At 55.3% G+C, this 21832-nt stretch overlaps 1 protein-coding gene across 2 annotated transcripts; it reads left to right on the top strand.

The window, feature by feature from the left end:
• The first annotated feature begins 32 nt into the window (after positions 1-32).
• Positions 33-21793, top strand: SLC12A4 (solute carrier family 12 member 4). 2 transcript variants are annotated; one of them, XM_052656669.1, is made up of 25 exons: positions 110-192; positions 4087-4250; positions 5079-5173; positions 6531-6662; positions 10342-10488; positions 10577-10631; positions 12510-12640; positions 13865-14106; positions 14252-14466; positions 15024-15188; positions 15266-15364; positions 15650-15707; positions 16043-16217; positions 16670-16788; positions 18200-18298; positions 18457-18576; positions 18778-18882; positions 19136-19304; positions 19597-19792; positions 19893-20062; positions 20148-20279; positions 20362-20469; positions 20638-20825; positions 20947-21078; positions 21238-21793. In XM_052656669.1, the coding sequence occupies exons 2-25, from the start codon at positions 4139-4141 to the stop codon at positions 21329-21331; spliced, it is 3258 nt and encodes a 1085-aa protein (XP_052512629.1). In that variant the 5' UTR covers positions 110-192; positions 4087-4138; the 3' UTR covers positions 21332-21793. The 2 variants fall into 2 exon arrangements, with proteins under 2 accessions (XP_052512628.1, XP_052512629.1); XM_052656668.1 differs by lacking the exon at positions 4087-4250 and having other exon boundaries at positions 33-192.
• The last annotated feature ends 39 nt before the right edge of the window (positions 21794-21832 follow it).

Below are 21832 nucleotides of genomic sequence, written 5' to 3'. Positions count from 1 at the left end.
GGCGCGCCAGCCCGGAGCGGCGGGGACAGCCGGGCAGGCGGCCGGGGCGGCGGGCGCGGCGGGGCCGAGCGCGCGGGATGCCTCACTTCACCGTGGTGCCGGTAGACGGGCCGCGGCGCGGCGATTATGACAACCTCGAGGGTCTGAGTTGGGTGGACTACGGGGAGCGCGCCGATCGGGACGACGCGGACGGTGAGGGGCCGCCCGGCGGGGTCCCGGGCCGGGGCGGGGAGCGGGCCATGCGGGGCCGGCTGGAGCACAGACGCCGGGCCGTGCGCGCACACGTCGATGAGGGCCCAACTTTTCTTAGACTCCTTCGCCGCTAAACAGTCCCCAACTCCTCGCGCGCAGACACAATTTTCCTGGGCCCCCGACGCCTGCTGTCGCGGTCGGGCCTCCCTCCTCACCCCAGCTCCTCCCTTGAGGGCCGCGGGCGGGGGCTGCAGACGTGGCCAGGCCAGCGGGCCGCCTGGGGCGCGAAGAGCGCTGAACCTCCATCTGTGGCTCTTCCCCGGCCCTCTCACCTCCTGCCAACCGCCCCTAACCTCTTCTCGTCTCACCTACACTTCTGTGCTTCAGCATCTCTTTCCCTAAAATCACACTCTCTCCTCCGCTCCCCTCCCCTTCTTCTTCCTTCTGTGTGCCGCCCAGCACTCCAGTCCCCTTGGAGGGAAGCCTGAAGGGGTCTGTGGGCCACTGCCTGAGTGCTACATGGATCCCAGCTTACATCTGTAGGTACAGTGGACACTCCACCCTTGTGGAGCACTCACACGGGACCAGGCTTGTCTAGGCACTTTACCTGAATTAACTCGTTTAATCCTCCTAATTTCCCACCCTGGGATAGGTAGTGTTACTATTAGGAATGAGTGAAGTGAGGCATGGAGTAGTTATGTAACTTGCTCTAGGGGATTCAGATTGAGGGTGGGAGACTCCAGAGCCCTAACTCTTAACCTAGCTGTTAAACTGGGCCTGAAACCCGGCTTCCCCCTCCTAGCTGCCTGCCCTTGACTTTGACCATCTCTTTCCCCAGGAGGCCCCCAGAGCCCTGTCCTTGCAGGGCTCACTCTTGTGTGAACACTCCAAGAACCTGTGTCTGGGTGTGCAGCAGCACATGCATGTGTAGTTGTGCTTGTGCAAATGTACAGCTGTGGGGTTCCGCAGAGCCAGCCTGGGGTCAGGATAGCACGTTCTTGTGGCCTACGGTGATGAGGATGGTGATGTGACTGATGACAAATGCTTGGTCTGTTACTGACCGTGATGGAGATCTGCAGAGGACATGCATGTTGGTGGCATGTGTCAGGTGATGTTATCTAGATCTGACTTGGATTTGTCTCTGATGGGGACCTGACTGAGGTGATCCATGCTTCATGTGGGTGATGGCTATATGTGTGTCACTTGACTGCTGTGTGTGGAGATGGCACAGCGCAGTGGCATGGGCTGCTGGACATCATGGAGATTCAACAGGCTTGACAGCTTGTGAGGGTGTACACACCTCAACCCCTGCCGGCACCTGCCCCAGCCTGGGACCAGTGGACAGAGCAGGAGCCAGCAGCCACCCCTGCTCCTCTGCTAGCCCTTGGAGGCTCTCTCTCCCCAGAGGCTAGGTTGGGCTGCATCCCTAAGATCAGCCTGGACCAGCAGGTAGGCAGAGCGAAGCCCAGCCTCAGGCTCCGCCTTGGCCTCTCACAGAGGACTAGAGGGAACTGGCTGCCTCACATTGGCTGAGTCCTGCCAGGTCCCTCCAGGCTGGGCCAGCTCCTCCCACTATCCCCCCACCCCACCCCGCCTCCTCTTCCTCCCTTTCAGCCAGATCGTGACTGTGTCTGCAGTATGGGGGACATTCTGCACCCTGGTGAGTGGTTATGATCCTTCTAGTTGAGGGCTACAAAGGGTCAGGGGTACAAAAATAGTGACCCTGAGGGCATCTCATGGGACCCCCCCCTCCCCTCCATCAGCCTGGTATCTGAATCTCTCAAGACCCATACCTCTGCTCCAAGGGCATAGATGGACTTGTACATCCAGCCCACCGTGGGCAGAGGGTGAAGAGGTTCTAGAGGAGTACCCCTGGCAGATACCTGTACAGGGATACCAGGAGTGTCACCTGGATCCCTGCTTGCAGCTGGCGCATTCACAGCTGCTGGCCAGAACACACATATCAGAGGCAGCCCCCAGGCCCAGCCTTCATGCTGTGGTTCACCAGGGGTCTCAGGTGGCGTCTGAGTAGCTTTGGCCTGGCAGGCACGCCCAGACCTGCCCTGGGATTTTTGGAATAGCTGAGGGCAGTACAGATACCCAGGCACTGCTTAGACCCCACCTCCCCCCAATTCCCACAACCCCATGGGAGCTGTCCTTAACTGAGGTGGTTTTGGGGAACTCCATGGAATCCCTGCTGGGTGTCTGGCACCAGGCTGTCCCTTTTCTGAGGCATTTGGAAGAGTGGATGTTATTAGCTCTACTTCATAGGAAAAGAAACCAAGGCAGCACAGAGAGGGTAAGCAGGTTGCCCTAGGTCACACAGAGGGAGGCACAGGAATCCAAGCTTGGCTTCTGGCCACTGAGCACCAGGAGCCTTGGATAAAACTGCAACCCCCAGACACTCTTTAGTTGTGGCCTGTACATGCCTCCTGGGATGGAAGGGGGTCCTAAGCAGGAGTAGGGAACCCACAGCTCAGCTTTCACCTGGATCTAGGGGACCCTGGGACCCAAGTTTGGCCCTTTCACTGAGTCACCTTGCCTCTGAATCTGAGCTTTACATTCCTTGTTACTAAAAGAGAGTAAATGATACCTACTAGAGTATTGCTATGAGAACTAAAGGTAACCTTTGGAAGGGCTCTGAGCTGCCCTGGCATCATGGCTGAAGGGACAAGGGATCAACTGGGTCTTGCAGACCATCCACAGGCATTTTGAGGGTACTGCTATGTGCTCAGCTCTGTGTTTTCTAGATGCTAATACAGTCCTTAGAGAGGTGAGGTTAGGGTTAGACAATGGCGGTGGTGGTGGAAGGAAGGCTGCAGTGCAGTTTAGAATGATTTATCCTTTATACTTCTACAGAAGGGTCAGAAGAGATAGACAACAAAAATTCCTCCCCAAAGGACTCTTACTGTAAGAAAGATCAAAACCATGCAGAGGAAAGGGGCAAGGACTCTGAGGCAGCTGATGACTGGATCTAAGAAATAAATTTAGCTTAGAGATTCCTGGCAGCCACGGCAGAAAGGGAAACAAGATGAGCTTATATAGTTGCCTTTTTTGGACAGAATAAAGCCTCTGACTTATTCAGGGAAAATATTTTTGTCACAAAAATCTAAGAGTAGTTTTCAGGGACTTCTCACTGAAGGACCATCCATGTACTGGGTTTTCAGGTTTTTCTTGACTCCTTATCCTCATCCTGAACAAGCATCAAGGGCACAGCAAATGTCTTAGGGTGTCTGAGTAGCTACGTGACCACCCACCTCCCCGACCCCGAGGCTTTAAAGTGATTCTGTAGGCTGGCCTCACCTCTCACTATCTCTGTCCACTTTGCCCTTAGCACTGACCTACACACAGACATGTAGCTTCTGGTACTGAGCTGCTTCACTTACTTAGCTAGTCCAGGTTCCTAGAGAAGGTGATGTACTTTTTTTACATCCTGTGGGAAGGAACAGCTGATTTTGCCCCAGAAATTGTCATCAACATGCTTTACCTGTCAGTCTCTTGGGGCAGTAAAGAATCCACAGCAGAGCACCTGCTGAGTGATTGTTTGCTCAGAGAAGTTAAGTTTCATATTGATGGCAAAAGGATGTATGAAATGGAGGCGGCGTCATTCAGTATTTTTCGCTGCAAACAAGAGAAATGGATTGGGGGCTATTTAACAAGAAAAGGTTGCCAGGTAGCTCTCACAAAACCAGGCATGGCCAGAATACCCCACTAGTCTGGATCAGTGAAGACACTTCTGTTGGCCACCTCCATCACAGGACATCAGGCCAACACTGCTGCTGTAGTCATTGCCATCCAACACCAACGTGGCTTCTTTGAACCAAGATGTCAGCTGTGAGGCCTTCAGTCACTGCCACCACAGTTTCCAAACTGAAGGGTTTTTTTCTCCCTTAGCAACTAGAAAAGGACTCTTGGTGTCTTCTGCCTGCTTCATGGAAAGCTGGGAATGTCACCCACTGAGACTCACAATGAACAGTTTGGAAAACGAAAGAGTGAATGCTGGATGGCCAGAAAAAGCAGCCCAGTTTTGAGTGTTGAGGCAGCCGTATTGAAAGAAGGTGCATCTGGCTTCTTTCTGTGAGGTTTCCTTGGTGCTGAGGCCCTACCTCACCGGCCTGGGGGGTAGGTGGACGTGGGGACTGGCCACGCGCCTAGTTTCGGGCAAGCGGCTGGTATCTGGGGACAGGGAGGTAAACAAGCGAGTTGTGCCTACAGTCCTTGCCCAGCCCCACACCCACCCGGTCAGGCTTTCGTAGGGCTTTCCCAGACGACCCTAGACAGCTCTGGGCGCCCACTTCCATACACTGGACAGTCTCCTGCTTGCCGCTCCTCCCGGCATGCCTCAGGCGGCCCTCAAGAATGCCGTCCCCGCGCGGTGCATGATGGGGTGGCTAGGAGGTGGCTGGCTGATCATGGCGGCAGAAGGCGCCATGTGTGGCTTTCTCTATCTGGAGGGTAGCTCTTGGGGGAGCCCTGAGGACACTGAGCCCTTGGCACCTGGCACACTGGGTATTCCAGAAGGGCTGGGAAAAACGGGAGTGTGTGTCTCAGGGGTGGTCTGAAGGCGGGCCTTGACTGAGCCACGCCCTTCTGCAGCAGATTCCGCCCCTTGGTGTTAACAGTGCTGAGCTAGTGCGTCTGGGCGCTTCGCTCCTGTGCCCCCTGCTAGATGAGTGTTCGTGCTGGGTTTTGATCATTGGCCAGTCTGCCAATTCTGGCTCTTTCAAGGAGGCTGACAGGGTATGTTGGGGAAACTGAGGCCCAGTATTGTTACACTGGTCCCTAAAGTGCTCCACAGAGATGACAGCAGGCCTGCTGGGGAGAAGTGCGTGCTGGGGGCTCAGTAGGCAGCCCCTGACTAGGATTCTGTTTCTCTCTCTCTACAGGACATGGCAACCATAAAGAGAGCAGCCCTTTCCTTTGTCCCATGGAGGCTTCCAGAGGAAATGACTACCATGACAGGAACCTGGCACTGTTTGAGGTAGCTGAGGAGCCATTTTGGGCCATGGGTGTGGGCACGCAGGGACCTGTCAGGACCTAAGCCTTAGCTAAGCAAGCTGGCTGGGTGTTGTGCGTCTTTATGTCTGCGCTCCTCCTCCAGTCTCTGCTTGTCTGTCTCTCTCCCTTGGCAGCCAAGCTGCGGTTCTCTTGGCCCTTTCAACTGAAACTGCTTTCCCAGAGGCCTCTACCCCATTACTACCTCCAAGAGTGTTTACCTTTGACTTCCATGCAGCCCCTCAGCAAGGTCACCACCTCTCAGGATTTCTAACCTCAGTATTTCCTTTGTTTCTTTCACATCTGGGACTTCTCACAGTCCACAATTCTTCCCTCTCCTGTGAACTCTTCCTTGTCCTTCCTGATTGACTCCCCCAACTCTAGCCCCATCAAGTTCACCAAGACCTGGTCCTTCTCACTGAATCTGCCCCCTCTCTCCATATCTATAACCTCAGTGGATCTCTCTTTGGAAACATTCCCAGTTTTGTGACTTTGGCCTTGAATTTTATCATTTTCAGACTCAAATCAGAAGTTGGCTCTGAATTGAAGTCATGGTTTAGGCCCCTAAGTTCTGACCCACACCTACCCACATTCTGTGGAAGTCTCGTAGGCTCTTCAGTCTCCATAGACTTTCAAAGACCTGCATCTTCACTTCTTACTCCAAGCCAGTTTCTCCTTGTGTGTAGGGTCAGAAGGGAGCTGATTGATAGGGAAAAACTAAATGTGGGCAACTGGCAGGTAGAGACACAGCGCTCTGGAAGCTGTGCTAGCTACTGTGCCATATCTTGAGCCCTGGGAGGCCTCTTGACTTGACCCCTCCCAAAGATGGGCTAGGGGGCTAGGATCCCACCTTGGGGGTTGAGGTGGGTTATTCACAGGGTGTGGGGAAGACCATCCAGGAGGATCAGGGTTTGGGCAGATAAGAGAGACTTCATTTGTCCCAGACATCTCTCTTTTGACTCCTCTTTTAATTTCTTTGTTTCCCTGGGATCACTAGGGTGGCTGTTGAGCACAGATGTGTGTTCCAGAGGCCTGCTCATAGCAGGGAGGTGGCCAGCCAGAACAGGCAGGATGAAGTGTGCCTGTCTGTCCTACCCTTTCCCCTGAGGCAGGTAGTTTTGCAAATGGGCTGGTAGTGATTGAGCCAAGGTGGGGCAGAGAGAAGTGAGTGCTGGGGTGGGGCACCCACACCTGCCCAGTTGGCTGGCTTGGGCTTCCCCAGGCAGGAGCCCAAGCCTGCCTCAGGGCTTGGCAAGGGACCAGAGGCCTGGCTGCTGGCTACACACAGGTAGCCTGGTGCCAGTTGGGCCAGTTGCCAGAATGCCCTGTGGCTCTGTTTACAGGAAGAGCTGGACATCCGCCCAAAGGTGTCATCTCTTCTGGGCAAGCTCGTCAGCTACACCAACCTCACACAGGGCGCCAAGGAGCATGAGGAGGCTGAGAGTGGAGAGGGTGCCCGTCGGAGAGCAGCCAAGGTGAGCTGGTCAGAGAGGCTGCTCCTAGGAGGACAGTCAACACCATGGAGTTGGCAGTTTCCCCACGTAGCTGTTAGCATCCTGGGGAAGTAGGTGCCAGGTGTGGTGAGCATGGAGGATGGGCACTGAGTACTTTGGGCTTAAGGAGGCAAGGACTGGGCTGAGGAGGAGCCCCTCAGGGCAGAGGACCAGGGAGACCCTCAGAAATAATGGTGGGAGCGACCACTGCCTTTACTTAGGCCTGTGTGTGTGTGTGTGTGTGTGTGTGTGTGTGGCATCATACTAAGCAGTGGGCCAGGGTTCTTGCATGTTATCTTCACAAAAAATCTGTGAGGCAGTTTCTGTTATCATCCCCGCTTTACAGGTGAGGAAACTTGAGTGTCAAAGATGTTACGTAACTTGCCTAAGGTGACTGAGCTAGACAAGGTCAACACATAACACTGGGAGACTTGTGGGTTTCTTGTGAGGTATGTGACTGTGTAGAATGCCAGATCACTGGCATCCCATCAGGATGGGTAAGGGTGTTACCTTTGGAACTAGGAGCCTTGGGGCTGTGTGACCTAGAGCAGATGACTAAACCCTTCTGCCCCTTTCTTTGTTGGCTCCATTGGCAGACCTCTCCAGTAGCCCCTTGGAGTGCTGAGACTGGGGGTGACAGGAGTAAAACACTGCCTCCTAGGGCTTCCCGATCTCTCTCCTGGTCTTACCCCTGTTCACTCTCTAGGCCTCTGGCCCTCCAGTTGTCCTCTCTTTGGGATGACTTTGTTGTTGTTCAGTCACTTGGTCATACCCACCTCTTTTGCGACCCCATTGTAGCCTGATGGGCTTCTCTATCCATGGATTTCCCAGGCACGAATACTGGAGTGAGTTGCCATTTCCTCCTCCAGAGGATCTTCCCAACCCAGGGATCAAACCCACATCTCCTCCATTGGCAGGTGGGTTCTTTACCACTGGAGCCACCAGGGATGACTTTACCCTATCCCTAACCTGTGTGATGGGGCTCAGTTTAACCAAAGGCTGGGTTGTTTTTTTTCCCCTACATATTCAGTTTAGAGGCAAAGCAGCTTCCCTCCATGTCTCCTGACTCCCTGAGGTTTGGGAAGCAGCTGTGACCCAAAAGGAGCTTGGGTCTGGCACTAGCTGACCTCTTGCTGGAGGTCAGCACAGGCAGGAGGAGCCCTTGGTTGGAATAAACCACATCCCCCAGTCTCAGACCTGCCCTTGACATTTGGGCAGGTATTTGAGATTGCCCTTGAGATTGCCTTTGCCCTTGAGATTACTGAGGTGGGTGAGGAGAGAGGATCGACCAGGCGGCTGGTGCATCTCTCATGCCACTCTTCTCGGAGGCAACCCAGCCCACACTTGAGAGAGGACAGCTGATATCTTGGGGTCACACAGACCTGACCCTCACCCTATCCTGTTGGTTGTGATTTTGATGATATTTTCTGAACTGCAGATAGCAGAGAACTCTGTTTATCTCTGGCTATCCCTATTTAGCCCTGCGGTGAGGGGTGAGATCCTTGGGTAAGATCTGTCCTTTTCAGGCCAAGTCCAGGAAGCCACTGGCTGGGAGTAAAAAGGTCCCTAAGAAAGGCTAGAGTGCATCTCAACAAGGTGTTCTGGGTTGGTGAAGGGCTGTGGTCCTTGGCCTTATGAAGAGCCCATGAGGATGCTGGGTTCCAGCCTCAGCTTACCTGCCACCTCCCCTGGCCCTGGGTTTAAAGAGGCAGAGGATGACTGAGTGTCCCAGCACTAGTCGCTGTTTCATGGAGAAAGGAGGAGCCTGGTCAAGTCCACAGCAAATCAGCAGAAAGCTAGGGAGCTGGGGCCACTGAGCTGTGGTCCTCACCCAGGCGGGTGTGAGCAGGGGCCTCAGAAAAGAAAAGCTTAAAGCCGGAAAGGTGGGCCTTCAGCCAGACCACACCAAGACCCAAGGCAGCCTCTCCATGGCAGCCACTCTGGCTGTGGCCTGGTGACCTTCTGAGGCTGCCAGAGGTTATTTAGAGATGCAGAAAGCATTTCCGGCCCTGCCCTTTCCCATACTGCCCTTTTCCCAGAGTGACTCAGCCTTGAATGGGGAGGCTGGGAGCTGCCACTATCCAGTGGGTGGTCCAGGGCCTCTGAGAAGGGCTCAGTCAGAAGCCACATGAGGTGTTTCCATCACCTGCTCTGTACAGGACAGCTTGAGAGACCATTTGTTTTTACTCAGGGCCCTCCCAGGCCCTTCTGGGGTCCTTTAGGCTGTGCATGGATCCTGCACCCGGCCTGGGCCCTGGGGAAGAGTTCCTGTGGCCACAGAGTTCTTTCTCCCACCTCGGCTCTAGAGCAGCAGGCTTTGCTGGGGGCTCTGGTAGAAACTCTTAGGACCCCACAACTCTGTGCTATTCTCATGTGAGGCTCAGTTCTTCAAGAAGATACCAGCCCTAACTCTGTGCTTCAGTGTTTGCCCTGGCCTCCTGTTTAGCCCCTACTCTGCTCTTAGGTAGTTGAGACATCCTGCCTGGATGTGCCCATTAAGACAGACTTTGCTTACCTGCCCTCCAGCCTGAGTCTCCACTCTGTACGCAGGTCTTTCCCAACAGGTTATCCCAGAGGCCTTCTAAGGCATCACTCACTGGGCTTAGGAGCACCTTTTGAGTACCTTCAGGGCCTGCTGATGACAGAACAGTGAACAAGCCACGTTTACCCCACTATGGTCATTCAAGTGAACAATTACCGTGACCTGTTGTGACCACTGTGATAGAAGAGTATATCAGATACTGAGGGAATGCAAGAGGAAGTACCAACTCTGCTTAAGGCAACCTGGGGTAACTTCCTGGAAGAGGCAACAGTGAAGTCTCCTGAAGGTTTAACTGAAGAGGAATTTGCCAGGCCGTAAGGCAGGGATAACCATCCCAGGCAGTCCCCAGCACATGCCCTGGTTCAGAGGCTCTGAGGGTCTGATGTTGTCCGGGGCCGAGACTGACAGAGGTGATGGGGCATGCCTGGTAGCCCAGGCCAAGGAGCCTGGCCCACACTGGATTACAGTATAGACAATGCAGAGGAGTTTTAGTAAGGATGATGCAACTGGTCTTGGTTTTCAGAGTCCTGCTCTGGCAGCAGAGTGAGCTGGAGCATGGAGAGGTTGACAGGCATAAGAAGGCACTATCCAGGTGGCCCAGGTGTAGCGTCCCAGCTTCAGGGGATTAAGACCAAGGCAAGGCAGACTGATCTCAGGGCACCTTGAGAGGTACACTGGGTACGACTTACTTTCCCCTGGACTGGATGGGGGCGTGGGAGAGAGGGAGGGTCAGGAACAACTTTTTAGATTCTGGCCTGGGTACAATAGGGCCTGCTGGCTGAGAAAGTGGAGGTCTGATATAGACTTCACTTTCTGGAAGTGTGAAAGAAGAGAGGAAGGGAAGGTGGCAGGACCATGAAGGGGAGGTGAGGCTCAAAAGCTCACACATGGGGTTTGGAAAAGAATCAGGTTTTATACCTTCCCACTCCCTAACTATTTCTTAATGTATGAAGGTCAACATGGCCATCCAGTCAGCTCACCCTCTGTATCCCCAGGTCTCCACTTGGGATGTCCTTTTCCAGCCTATTCTCTGGCTGAATACCCTCGAGGTGGGGGACTGCCAAGCAATGAGGGGCCCCTCTGATGCTCCATCTCCCCCACTCCCCTCCTGCTCCATAGGCACCCAGCATGGGCACCCTCATGGGGGTGTACCTGCCCTGCCTGCAGAACATCTTTGGGGTTATCCTCTTCCTGCGGCTGACCTGGATGGTAGGCACAGCTGGTGTGCTGCAGGCCCTCCTCATCGTGCTCATCTGCTGCTGCTGTGTGAGTATTCTGGGGGGGCGGGCAGGGCCACAGCTGCCCCACAGAGCCCGCCCAGCTGAGCTGCTCACCTCCGTCCTCCTTCCCACAGACCTTGCTGACGGCCATCTCCATGAGTGCCATCGCCACCAATGGCGTGGTTCCAGGTGGGTGAGTGCCATTCAGGCCTGAGGTGGGGAATGGGCCCAGAATCCCCCTTGACATGCCTGGAAACACTTATTCCCTGCCCCCCAGACAGTTTTCTGGTGGGGTCTTAGTCCTTGAATCCATGAAAGTGTCACCACTTAGGAGCATCCCTGCTTGATAGAATTTGAGATCGCTGTTGTTTTATGTTTTATTTGTTCGGGGTTTGTTTTGTTTTGTTTTTAGTATAAAAGTAATTTTTTAAAGTGGGTGCTGAGGCTGATAAAGAAGGTGATAGGGCATTGTTGGTGGCCCAAACCAATGAGCCTGGCCCACACTATGGATTATAGGGTTTTCCATGATGAGACTGGACTTGGTTTTCAGAGACTCCATGTATTTATACCTTCCCTTTGGACTCCTGGATACTTATTTTATTCTTTGGTTCATAACCTTAGTATTATAATTTAATTTTTTGCTTGCACTGTTCCACTTTGGCTATTTGGCTATTTTAGGTTGGTTCCTGTGTTTGAATCCTTTTTTATTTTTTTCAAATAACAGTTTTATTAGTTTTAGTATAAAAGTAATAGGGAAAAACCAATATATGTTTATCAGAAGAGGGATTTAAAGTATAAAAAAATGTAGAAAAAAATTGAAGAGTACCCATAATCCCACCATCCTGAGTTCAAAACGATTAGTTGGCCTTTTGGTCCATGGTTTTAGGGTCTTATAAAGTATTGAGATGTATTGTTTTCCCCAAACTCTGTGTGTGTGTGTGTGTATTTCTCAAATGCTGAGAACAGTTTATTTGGTTTTTTAAAACAGATTGATGTTATCTAATTTATGTGATTATTCTCCTATTCTCTACTTTTTCACTGTTGTAAACATTGTCTCGAACAGTCTTGCACACTGATCTTTGTTCATGCCCCTGGCAGTTTCCTTAGGAGAAGGTCCTCAGTTCAGTTCAGTCGCTCAGTCATGTCCGACTCTTTGCGACCCCATGGACTGTAGCACGCCAGGCCTCCCTGTCCATCACCAACTCCCGGAGTCTACTCAAGCTCATGTCCATTGAGTTGGTGATGCCATCCAACCATCTCATCCTCTGTCATCCCCTTCTCTTCCCACCTTCAGTCTTTCCCAGAATTAGGGTCTTTTCAAATGAGTCAGCTCTTCCCATCAGGTGGCCAAAGTATTGGAGTTTCAGCTTCAACATCAGTCCTTCCAATGAATAAGAGAAAGTCCTAGAGGTGGGATTATAGCGTGAAAAGGAGTGGCCTTTTTAAAGCTTCTTGATCCTTGTTCCCAGATTTTTCACAGATAAGATTTATCAGGAGCAGTTTCAACCAGAAGCATGGGATGGCTCTTGTCGCCTGCACCCTCACTGGCCCTGAGGCCCAGGGTTGACTCAGTCTTGCCAGGGGTGTTAGACTGTGATGGAAGCACAGATTCAAGGCAGGAGAGTCAGCCATGGGCAATTAACATGTGGCTGGCCCTAGGGGCAAAAAACTAGATAAGATACAGTCCCTTCCCTGGTCTGGAGGGTCAACTAACAGAGTTAGCCCTTGGGAAGGGTGCAGTGTGCTGAGATAGGACACAATCAGCCAGGGGAGTCAGTGGGGACTGACCTAACTCCACTGAGGCTTTGCAGCGGACCTAGAGCTGCCCCAGCTGAGTAGTCATCTCACTCGCCCATGCTGTGTGTTGGAGTCAGATGAAATCAGGTCCACCCGCAGCCTGGCCACTTATTAACCATGCTATGTTAGGTAAGGTTGTCTAAACCTTCTGCTCATTTGTAAATAGGAAAAGCGGTCCCTGCACCCCTGTATGGTTGTGAAGCGTTGTCATGGGAGAGGCCCTTTTGAAGAAAAACCAGCCTTGACCTGTGTATGCTTTTTCTGTTGTAGCTGGGGGCTCCTATTTCATGATCTCCCGCTCGCTGGGGCCAGAATTTGGAGGTGCCGTGGGCCTGTGCTTCTACCTGGGAACAACATTTGCGGCAGCCATGTACATCCTAGGGGCCATTGAGATCCTGCTGGTAAGTCAGGCTAAGTCCTGGCCGTTTCTGTTCTTGTTGGAACAGCCCCTTTCCTATAAGCCAAGGCTCTTCATGCTCCCCTCATATCTGGTCCAGATCTAGGGCTTACAATGAGGAAGGCCTCTCTGAGGGAGAAAGATCTTTGTTCAAGCCAGTCTCCCCTTCAGCCCTTTCCCAGTTTGGATCAGGCATGGAAGGGGCCTGGCAGTCTTCACCTTGGCCCTGGATGTTCTAGCTGCCGAGGCACTATTTCACCTGTGGCAGGTGGTCTGTGAACTACCGCCTGTAACGCTGTGACGGGCCTCGGTGGTGATGCAGAGCCTGTCTCCCGGGCTCATGTGGGCTCTGGCCAGCTCTGTCTTCAGGGTTCTGTGCCAAGGTCTCTCAGATCCATCTTATCCTCTTACTGAAATCAGGGAAGTCAGTACCCTCTCTGTGGGCCCCAAGTGTGCTCTGACTCAGCTTCCCGCCTCCCACTGGACTGCCCGGGTGGTGGGGAAAGAGTGGGAGGGGCAATGGGGAGCATAGGTTAACCAGTGCCCGCCCCTGGGCATCCAGACAGTAGATGTTTAGAGGAACTGCCTGCCTACTTCCACCTCCAGATCCTCTGTCTGTAGCATGGAGCCTATTCCTGGATATTCTGGGGGCTTTATTTTTGTTTTTCTATTTCCCACATTCCTACATTTATTATCTGGATTTTTTCTGTAAGGAAGTTTGTCCTTTTTCCATTTGTTTATTTATTCAATTACGTATTTATATCAGTATGGACTCCTGGATATTTATTTTTATTCTTTGGCTCATAATCCTATACTGTCATTATTTATTTTGTTGCTCCTCAAACTATTCCACTTCTGTTTAGCTATTCAGGTCAGTTCCTGTGTCTGGATCCTTTTTTTTTTCTTTTTTGTAAATAATTGCTTTATTAAGATATATTTCCAAAAAAAAAAGATATATTTCACATAAAATTCACTGCTTCCCAAGTAACTAAGGGGTAAAGAATCTGCTTGCCAATGCAAGAGACGAGGGTTTGATCCCTGAGTCTGGAAGATCCCCTGGAGGACGAAATGGCAACCCACTCCAGTATTCTTGGCTGGAGAATCCCATGGACAGAGGAGCCTGGCAGGCTACAGTCCATGGGTTGCAAAGAGTTGGACATGACTGAGTGACTAAGGACATACTCCACATAGGAAAATTGAACCTCCTTTATCTGTCTTCTTGTTTCAGACCTACATTGCCCCTCCAGCCGCCATTTTTTACCCAACAGGCACTCACGACACATCGAGTGCCACCTTGAACAATATGCGGGTATATGGGACCATTTTTCTGACCTTCATGACCCTAGTGGTGTTCGTTGGAGTCAAGTATGTGAACAAATTTGCCTCGCTCTTCCTGGCCTGTGTGATCATCTCCATCCTCTCCATCTATGCTGGAGGCATCAAGTCTATTTTTGACCCTCCTATTTTTCCGTAAGTAACCTGGGAGTACCTCCAGGCGTTATACTGACATCCCCCCTACATGGATGACCTTCTCTGTAGAGGCTGCCAGATGGGAGCAAGTTGGGGTCTCGGGCTGAGCAGCTGCTGATACTTTCACCTCCCCCACGCCCCACAGAGTATGTATGCTGGGCAACAGGACACTGTCCCGGGACCAGTTTGATGTCTGCGCCAAGACGGCTGTGGTGGACAACGAGACAGTGGCCACCCAGCTCTGGAGCCTCTTCTGCCATGGCCCCAACCTCACAGCTGAGTCCTGTGACCCCTACTTCCTGCTCAACAATGTGACCGAGATCCCGGGCATCCCTGGTGCAGCTGCCGGCGTACTCCAGGGTGTGTGCTCCCTTCCGCCTGCTTCCCCCACCCCGCCGGGCCCCCGCAGCAGAGCAGAAGGAGGGAATGAGCATGGAGGGACAGGGTAGCACAGAGCCGCCCTTGTGTGGCCAGCTCAGGAATGGAGGGTGGTTCTGGCTGCCTTCCCAGCCCAGCAGTGTCCTCTCAGCCCAGTTCCTGGCAGCTAAATTTCGGTTGAACGGAGCCTGTTTTGGCCAGTGTCCCAGGCCTGCAGCAGCCCCCCAGAAAATTCTGGCAGCCCCTCTCTCCCCAGCCACCAGCCCCTGACCCTGCCTGGGATAGTTCTCACAGGAGCCATAAAGGGCCTCTGTCTCAGAGGCAGGCAGTGGTGGACAATGGCAGTTCAGCTACCTTTGCCTTCCAGACTTCCAGCCAGCCAGTCCTTTCCTGTGGCCAGAGTGGCCCTGTGGCTGAAACCACAGCCACCGGGCTGAGGTCACCCCCTTGAGCCCCCAGAACCTCTTACACCTGCAGCCCCTGGCTGGGCTGCCCCAGACTTCCCTGGGGCTGCAGTGGTGATGCGGCCGCCCCCACAGAAAACCTATGGAGCGCCTACTTGGAGAAGGGTGAGGTCGTGGAGAAGCACGGGCTGCCCTCTACGGACGCCCTTGGCTTGAAGGAAAGCCTGCCCCTGTACGTGGTGGCTGACATTGCCACATCCTTCACCGTGCTGGTTGGCATTTTCTTCCCCTCAGTAACAGGTGAGCCCTCTTGCACACCCACACTCCCTGCCCCTACTCCTAAGGGAGCCCCTGAGGGAGTCTCATTGTTTTTGGAGGCATCATGGCCGGCTCCAACCGCTCTGGGGACCTCCGAGATGCGCAGAAATCCATCCCAGTGGGGACCATTCTGGCCATTGTTACCACTTCCCTTGTCTGTATCCTTTCCCAGGCCTGGCGCTGTGGCAGGGGGGTGCGTGGGCAGGAGGCACTTCCTTGTGTTTAAGTTACCACCCGGCATGTGCAGACATACCACACACGCATGCACGTATACATCAACCCTCACACACATGCACACGTTCAAGGGGTTTGTTTGTACCCGACATGAAACCTCAGCTGCAGGTGTTCTGAGACTGGGCGAGAGGGTCCCTGGGGCCCTGTGTGGGGAGTGAGCAGGGGCAGCAGTGGCAACAGAGGTCCAGCTTTCCTTGACGTGGCTGCAGACTTCAGCAGCGTGGTTCTCTTCGGCGCTTGCATCGAGGGTGTGGTCCTCCGGGACAAGTGAGTGAGCTGGGCCCCTCCCTGTGGCTGTGGGCTCAGCTTTTGCTGCCCAGACCCCAGCCCCCCTCATACTTGTGGTCCCACACATGTCCTCAGGCTGCTGGCTGTCAGTGGTGGGTCAGTTCCACCAGGACTTTGGCTTCTAAGAGAATGGTGACATCAGATTGGTTCTGGGCTGGAAGGATAGGGGCTGGTAGACTGGCCTCTGCTGAGGGCCAGAGCTCTGTCCCCCATAGCTGTCCCTCCTGACCCTTGCCAGCCCTCACACTGGGTGGCCCCAGCCAGGGTTTCAGGGGCTCCTTGTATGGAGCATGGTCTGAGCCCGGCCCTTGCAGGTATGGCGACGGTGTCAGCAGAAACCTGGTGGTGGGCACGTTAGCCTGGCCTTCGCCCTGGGTCATCGTCATCGGCTCCTTCTTCTCCACCTGCGGTGCTGGCCTGCAGAGCCTCACTGGGGCACCACGCCTGTTGCAGGCCATCGCCAAGGACAATATCATCCCTTTCCTCCGGGTGAGCCTCTTGCACTCCCCTACCATTTGGGTGTTCCTAGCCCAGGGACAGGAGCCTGATGGGCTGCTGTCTATGGGGTCGCACAGAGTTGGACACGACTGAAGCGACTTAGCAGCAGCAGCAGCAGCAACAGCCCCTCACGCTGGCCAGGGAGAGAAGTAGACAGTAAATCGGGTGCATGCTATCCTGCTAGGGGCCAGGGCCAGGCAGCCATCCAGGGAGAGCTGCTGTTGGCAGAGTTGCCTGGGTCCAGAAGCCCCAATGCCTGTCTCCACTCACAGCGGAGAGGCCTGGGGAATTGGAGGGCAGAGTACCTGTCAGGATAGGTTTGGCTGTGATTTGAGCCCTTGAGGGACTTGGAGATGATGGAGGCCAGGCTGTGACTTGTGTCCTGATGTGTGGAATGGGACCAACTTCTTCACTTCTGACCCCATTGCCCCTGGTGTGTACAGGTTTTCGGCCATGGCAAGGCGAATGGTGAACCGACGTGGGCCCTCCTCCTGACGGCGCTCATCGCCGAGCTGGGCATCCTCATAGCCTCGCTGGACATGGTGGCCCCCATTCTATCCATGTGAGCTGGGGGCCAGGGCAGGGCAAGGGCCTTGGGAAAGTCTTCTCGCACCCTCAGCCACACCCTAGCCGGGAGCTCTGCCCAGCAACTCGCCTGTGACCCTGTCTAGGGTTGAGGATGCAGGTGGCAGACGGGTCAGGCTGTTGGGGGATGTTTGCCTAGCAGAGCTCAACCTTCTGAACCTCTGCCTTCCAGTGCTTACTCAGATGTTTTAAAGAGACCAGTAGGTCCCTTGTGCCTCTATGGGAGATACCCAGAGCAGGGACGGGCAAGCAGCAATCTCAGCACCCTTGATGAGCCGCCACTGTCCATACACCTGTTTTCAAGTTGCTTGCTTTTAAAGTTCTGGAGTCAGCTGGGCATTTGAATCTGGCAGTGCCCTGCAGGAGGTGACAAACACGCAGCAGTTTCCAGGGGTCTCAGAGACAGTTAGTGTCCTCGTTCTGCTCACCTCCACCAGTGCCAGGGCCACTGTGCCCTCCTCACACGCCTTGCTCCACAGCCAGTGCCCTCTTGCTTGTTCCATTGTGTCTGAGCCACCCTTCACCACCCCACTTGGCCGGTAGGACTGACAGAGCTCCCTTCCCCCTGAAGCTGCGCCCCCAGCCACAGCCAGGCCTGCCGGAGTCAGTGCTCCCCTGTTCCCCCAACACACCTCCGCCCGGCTCCACTTACACCTGAAACTACTCTTGCCGCAGTTGTCTCGGGCAGTGGCCCCTTACCACCCATGTCAGGATGTGTCAGCCTTGATGCTGAGGCTGCTTCTCCTGTAGCCCTAACGGGACTGAGCATGCCCCTACTGTGAGAGTCCCTGCCCCCGGCCTGCCCTCTCTCGTCAGCCCTGCTGCCTCCTTGTCTGTCCTTCCTCGCCCACCAGCTGAGGGTAGAAGTGGGCAGCCACTCCCCTCAGCCCTCTGCCTTTCCTGTCTTTCTTGGGGGGCTCAAGCAGTAGGCCTCTTCCGTCCTGGTCTCCCACACCCACTGAAGTGTCCCTCGAGTGTCTCTAATGCAGTGACTCAAAATGGCCCTCTTTGGACGCCCTCTCCCCACACTCATGACAGCCCCTCATCCAACTGGTCCCCCAGGCCAGAGGCCTGGCTTTTGTCTAGCTGCATCCAGGCACTGAACTTCCCTTTATACCATCCTCTTCCACAGCTGTTCCCCCTGTCCGCAACCCCCTCGTGGTCTCTACATCCTCTGAGACCAGGCTCTGCAGGCACCACCACAATGTCGCATCCACATCTGGCCCGGGGTGTGGGCGAAGTGAGGCCGAGACGACCTGCCTGACTGTGCCGGGCAGGGCTGTGACAGTCTCGGCTCCTCGCCTAGGCCCAGCCTGGGGAGGGTCCGGGACGTCGGGCACCTGGCCACCAAGCGGGCCGCTCAGTCCCAGCTGCTCCCTGTGCCGCAGGTTCTTTCTGATGTGCTACCTGTTTGTGAACCTGGCCTGTGCTGTGCAAACACTCCTGAGGACCCCCAACTGGCGGCCTCGGTTCAAGTACTATCACTGGTACGTGCCAGCTGGGCCCCTGAGCCAGGTTCTCTGACATGAGAGTTATGTGGGAAACCATTCTGGATGGGGTTTGAACTTTCTGGGCAACAGTTTCTATTGGTGAGAGACTGGGAGGTCCTTCCCTGACTCTGGCCCTTTTCCCATCTCTGGCCCAGGGCGCTGTCCTTCCTGGGCATGAGCCTCTGCCTGGCCTTGATGTTTGTCTCCTCCTGGTACTATGCCCTGGTTGCCATGCTCATCGCCGGCATGATCTACAAGTACATTGAGTACCAAGGGTGAGTGTGGGAGCACCCACTCGGGTGCTCAGGGCTGTTGGGCTGGGCTGTAGTTGGGTGTGGGGAGCTGAGCCGTCCTTCTTTAAGCCACCATGGCACGGGGGTTGGGGGGCTGTAACTTGGGCCTGGTCCCTTCCATCCCACATACACATGGACACAAGTCCTAGGGGGGGACCCACCAGCCTTTGGGGGCTTCTGCAGGGCTGAGAAGGAATGGGGCGATGGGATCCGAGGCCTGTCCCTGAGCGCTGCCCGCTATGCCTTGTTGCGGCTAGAGGAGGGCCCTCCTCACACCAAGAACTGGCGGTGAGTCACCCGGGCCTGGCGGGGGCATTTGAGGTTCTCAGGGGGCGACCCTGTGAGAGGGGAGAGTCACGAGGTGCTGGCTTCCCTTCCTAGTCCGTGTTCCCTGTCCTGAGCTGCCAGGGGCACCATCCTGCTTATCGGGCCCTTGGATCACTGCTACCTGAGGGGGCCTGTGAGCCAAGAGAGGAGGGAGCTGGGCTCCCTACAGACCTCTGGCCCTGGTCTCAGGCTGCCTCTCCATCCGGCCACTCAGGCCTCAGCTGCTGGTGTTGCTGAAGCTAGATGAGGACCTTCATGTGAAGTACCCGCGGCTCCTCACTTTCGCCTCCCAGCTTAAAGCTGGCAAGGGCCTGACCATCGTTGGTTCTGTCATCCAGGGCAGCTTCTTGGAGAGCTACGGAGAGGCCCAGGCTGCTGAGCAGGTACTGCTGGGGCGGGAGTCGGGGGTAGAAGGACCCTAAACCAGACTGGAGATGTCTGGGCTGTAGCTAGTGCATAGGGGAGGGGACCAGTCCTGGCCAGCCAGGTGAGAGCTGAGAGCGGGAGCCAGGTGGGTATGAAGGTTCCATCTTGCAAGCATGGTCTCTGGGTGGGCAGCTTGCCCCCATCTTCTCCCCCACCACCAAGCAGGTCTGTACCCTGGGGCCTGGGCAGGGAACCCAGCAGAGGGGACATGGGTGGCCTTGCCTTCTGACCCGGGTATGTTCCCTGCAGACAATCAAGAACATGATGGAGATTGAGAAGGTGAAGGGCTTCTGCCAGGTGGTGGTGGCCAGCAAGGTGCGGGAGGGGCTGGCTCACCTCATCCAGTCTTGCGGCCTGGGTGGCATGAGGCACAACACCGTGGTGCTGGGCTGGCCCTACGGCTGGCGACAGAGCGAGGACCCACGTGCCTGGAAGACCTTTATTGGTGTGTGAGACACAGGGCCTGGGCTTGACCACATAGGGCAGGGGCCAGGGGTTAAGCGGGGGCAGAGGCCAGAGAGTCATGGGCTGCCCCTCTTCCCTAGACACCGTGCGCTGCACCACGGCTGCCCACCTGGCCCTGCTTGTGCCCAAAAACATCGCCTTCTACCCCAGCAACCACGAGCGCTACCTGGAGGGTCACATCGACGTGTGGTGGATTGTCCACGACGGTGGCATGCTCATGCTCCTGCCCTTCCTGCTGCGCCAGCACAAGGTGGGCCAGGCGCTCAGGCCATGGCGCGAGGGGCTGGGCCCATGCAGGGGGGCTGCAACTGAGCCACCACCCTCCGTGGCCGCAGGTTTGGAGGAAATGCCGGATGCGCATCTTCACGGTGGCCCAGATGGACGACAACAGCATCCAGATGAAGAAGGATCTGGCCGTCTTCCTATACCACCTACGTCTAGAGGCAGAGGTGGAGGTGGTGGAGATGGTGAGCCCCCTGCCCACTGTAGCCCTGTGGATGCCCTGCCCAATCCCCGTAGCCTGGTCCTCACGGCTCACCCTCTCCCCAGCACAACAGCGACATCTCTGCGTATACCTACGAGCGCACACTGATGATGGAGCAGCGCTCCCAGATGCTGCGGCAAATGAGGCTGACCAAGACAGAGAGGGAGCGAGAGGTCAGTGACCTTTCTCAGCTCAGGGCAGGGTCTGGCTTGGGGAGAGGCCATCAAGTGGGGGCATCAGAATGACTCACTGCGGCCCCCCTCATTTTCCCTGAGGCTGGGTGATCACGCTGGGCCAGCTTGGCTCCCCACGGCACTGAGGCGACCTCTGGTTGTCCTCAGGCCCAGCTAGTCAAGGACCGGCACTCAGCCCTGCGGCTAGAGAGCCTGTACTCGGACGAGGAGGATGAGTCTGCAGCTGGGACTGACAAGATCCAGATGACATGGACCCGGGACAAGTACATGGCCACGGAACCCTGGGACCCCAGCCACACGCCCGACAACTTCCGGGAGCTGGTGCATATTAAGCCGTGAGTGCAGCAGAAATGGACCCAGCCGTATCCCGGCCTGGGGGTGGAGGTGGGATGGGGGCAGATGAGCCCGGTGGGGTGATCCAGGGTTGGGATCCACGATCAGCCACATTATCTGCAGGGACCAGTCTAATGTGCGGCGCATGCACACGGCTGTGAAGCTCAATGAAGTCATTGTCGCACGCTCTCATGATGCCCGCCTGGTCCTACTGAACATGCCCGGACCACCCAAGAACAGCGAGGGTGATGAGAACTGGATCCTTTGGTGGGGAGATGGGCAGTGTATGAGGTCAGGCTTGGGACCTCCTGTCCCTGGATGCCCTGGGCGTTTGCAGGGTACTCCAGCTCTGCTTGATGGGCCAGACTTCCCTGGGTGCTTCCCTGGGTGCTACTTCCTTGACTGATGCCCCACAGACATGGAGTTCCTGGAGGTGCTGACCGAGGGCCTCGAACGAGTGCTATTGGTACGTGGCGGTGGCCGTGAAGTCATCACCATCTACTCCTGAGCCCAGTATAGACTTGTGGCCTAGAGTGAAGGTGTCCAGGGTAACACAAAGCCCCCCTCCAGCACCCACCTGCCAGCCGCACTTTGCCTGGCCTCACCCTGGACCCAGCTTTACTAGGTCTCCTTGGAGACTGGGCCCAGACCTGGCCATGGAGATGGATCCGAGGTCCCTCGGGACCCTGAGAGGTTCGGGGACTTGCCCGTCCAGCACGCCAGGATGCTTGTCCTGACTGGAGAAGACTGGTGGGGGCTGACATGGGGATTGAAGGCAGCTGGCCCGGGAGCGCTATTTATTGCATATTTATTGTTTGGATGTCACCATCAGAGAGGAGGGGAAGGGTGATGAGGGAGGGATCCGGCCCAGCCCGCCTGCAGGAAGATCTGACTCAGCTCCTGTGGGCGGGGACCCCCACCAAGCCAAGTTGAATGGAACCAGCCAGCTGAAGCCTGACTTTTTTCAATAAAACATTGTGTACTTCTGGGCCTCCCGCTGCCCCGGCTC

Source organism: Budorcas taxicolor, chromosome 18 (genome assembly GCF_023091745.1).
Source record: "Budorcas taxicolor isolate Tak-1 chromosome 18, Takin1.1, whole genome shotgun sequence".
Lineage (NCBI taxonomy): Eukaryota > Metazoa > Chordata > Mammalia > Artiodactyla > Bovidae > Budorcas > Budorcas taxicolor.
Note: the sequence above shows the minus strand (reverse complement) of the source record. Positions and strands in the feature narration are given on the sequence as shown.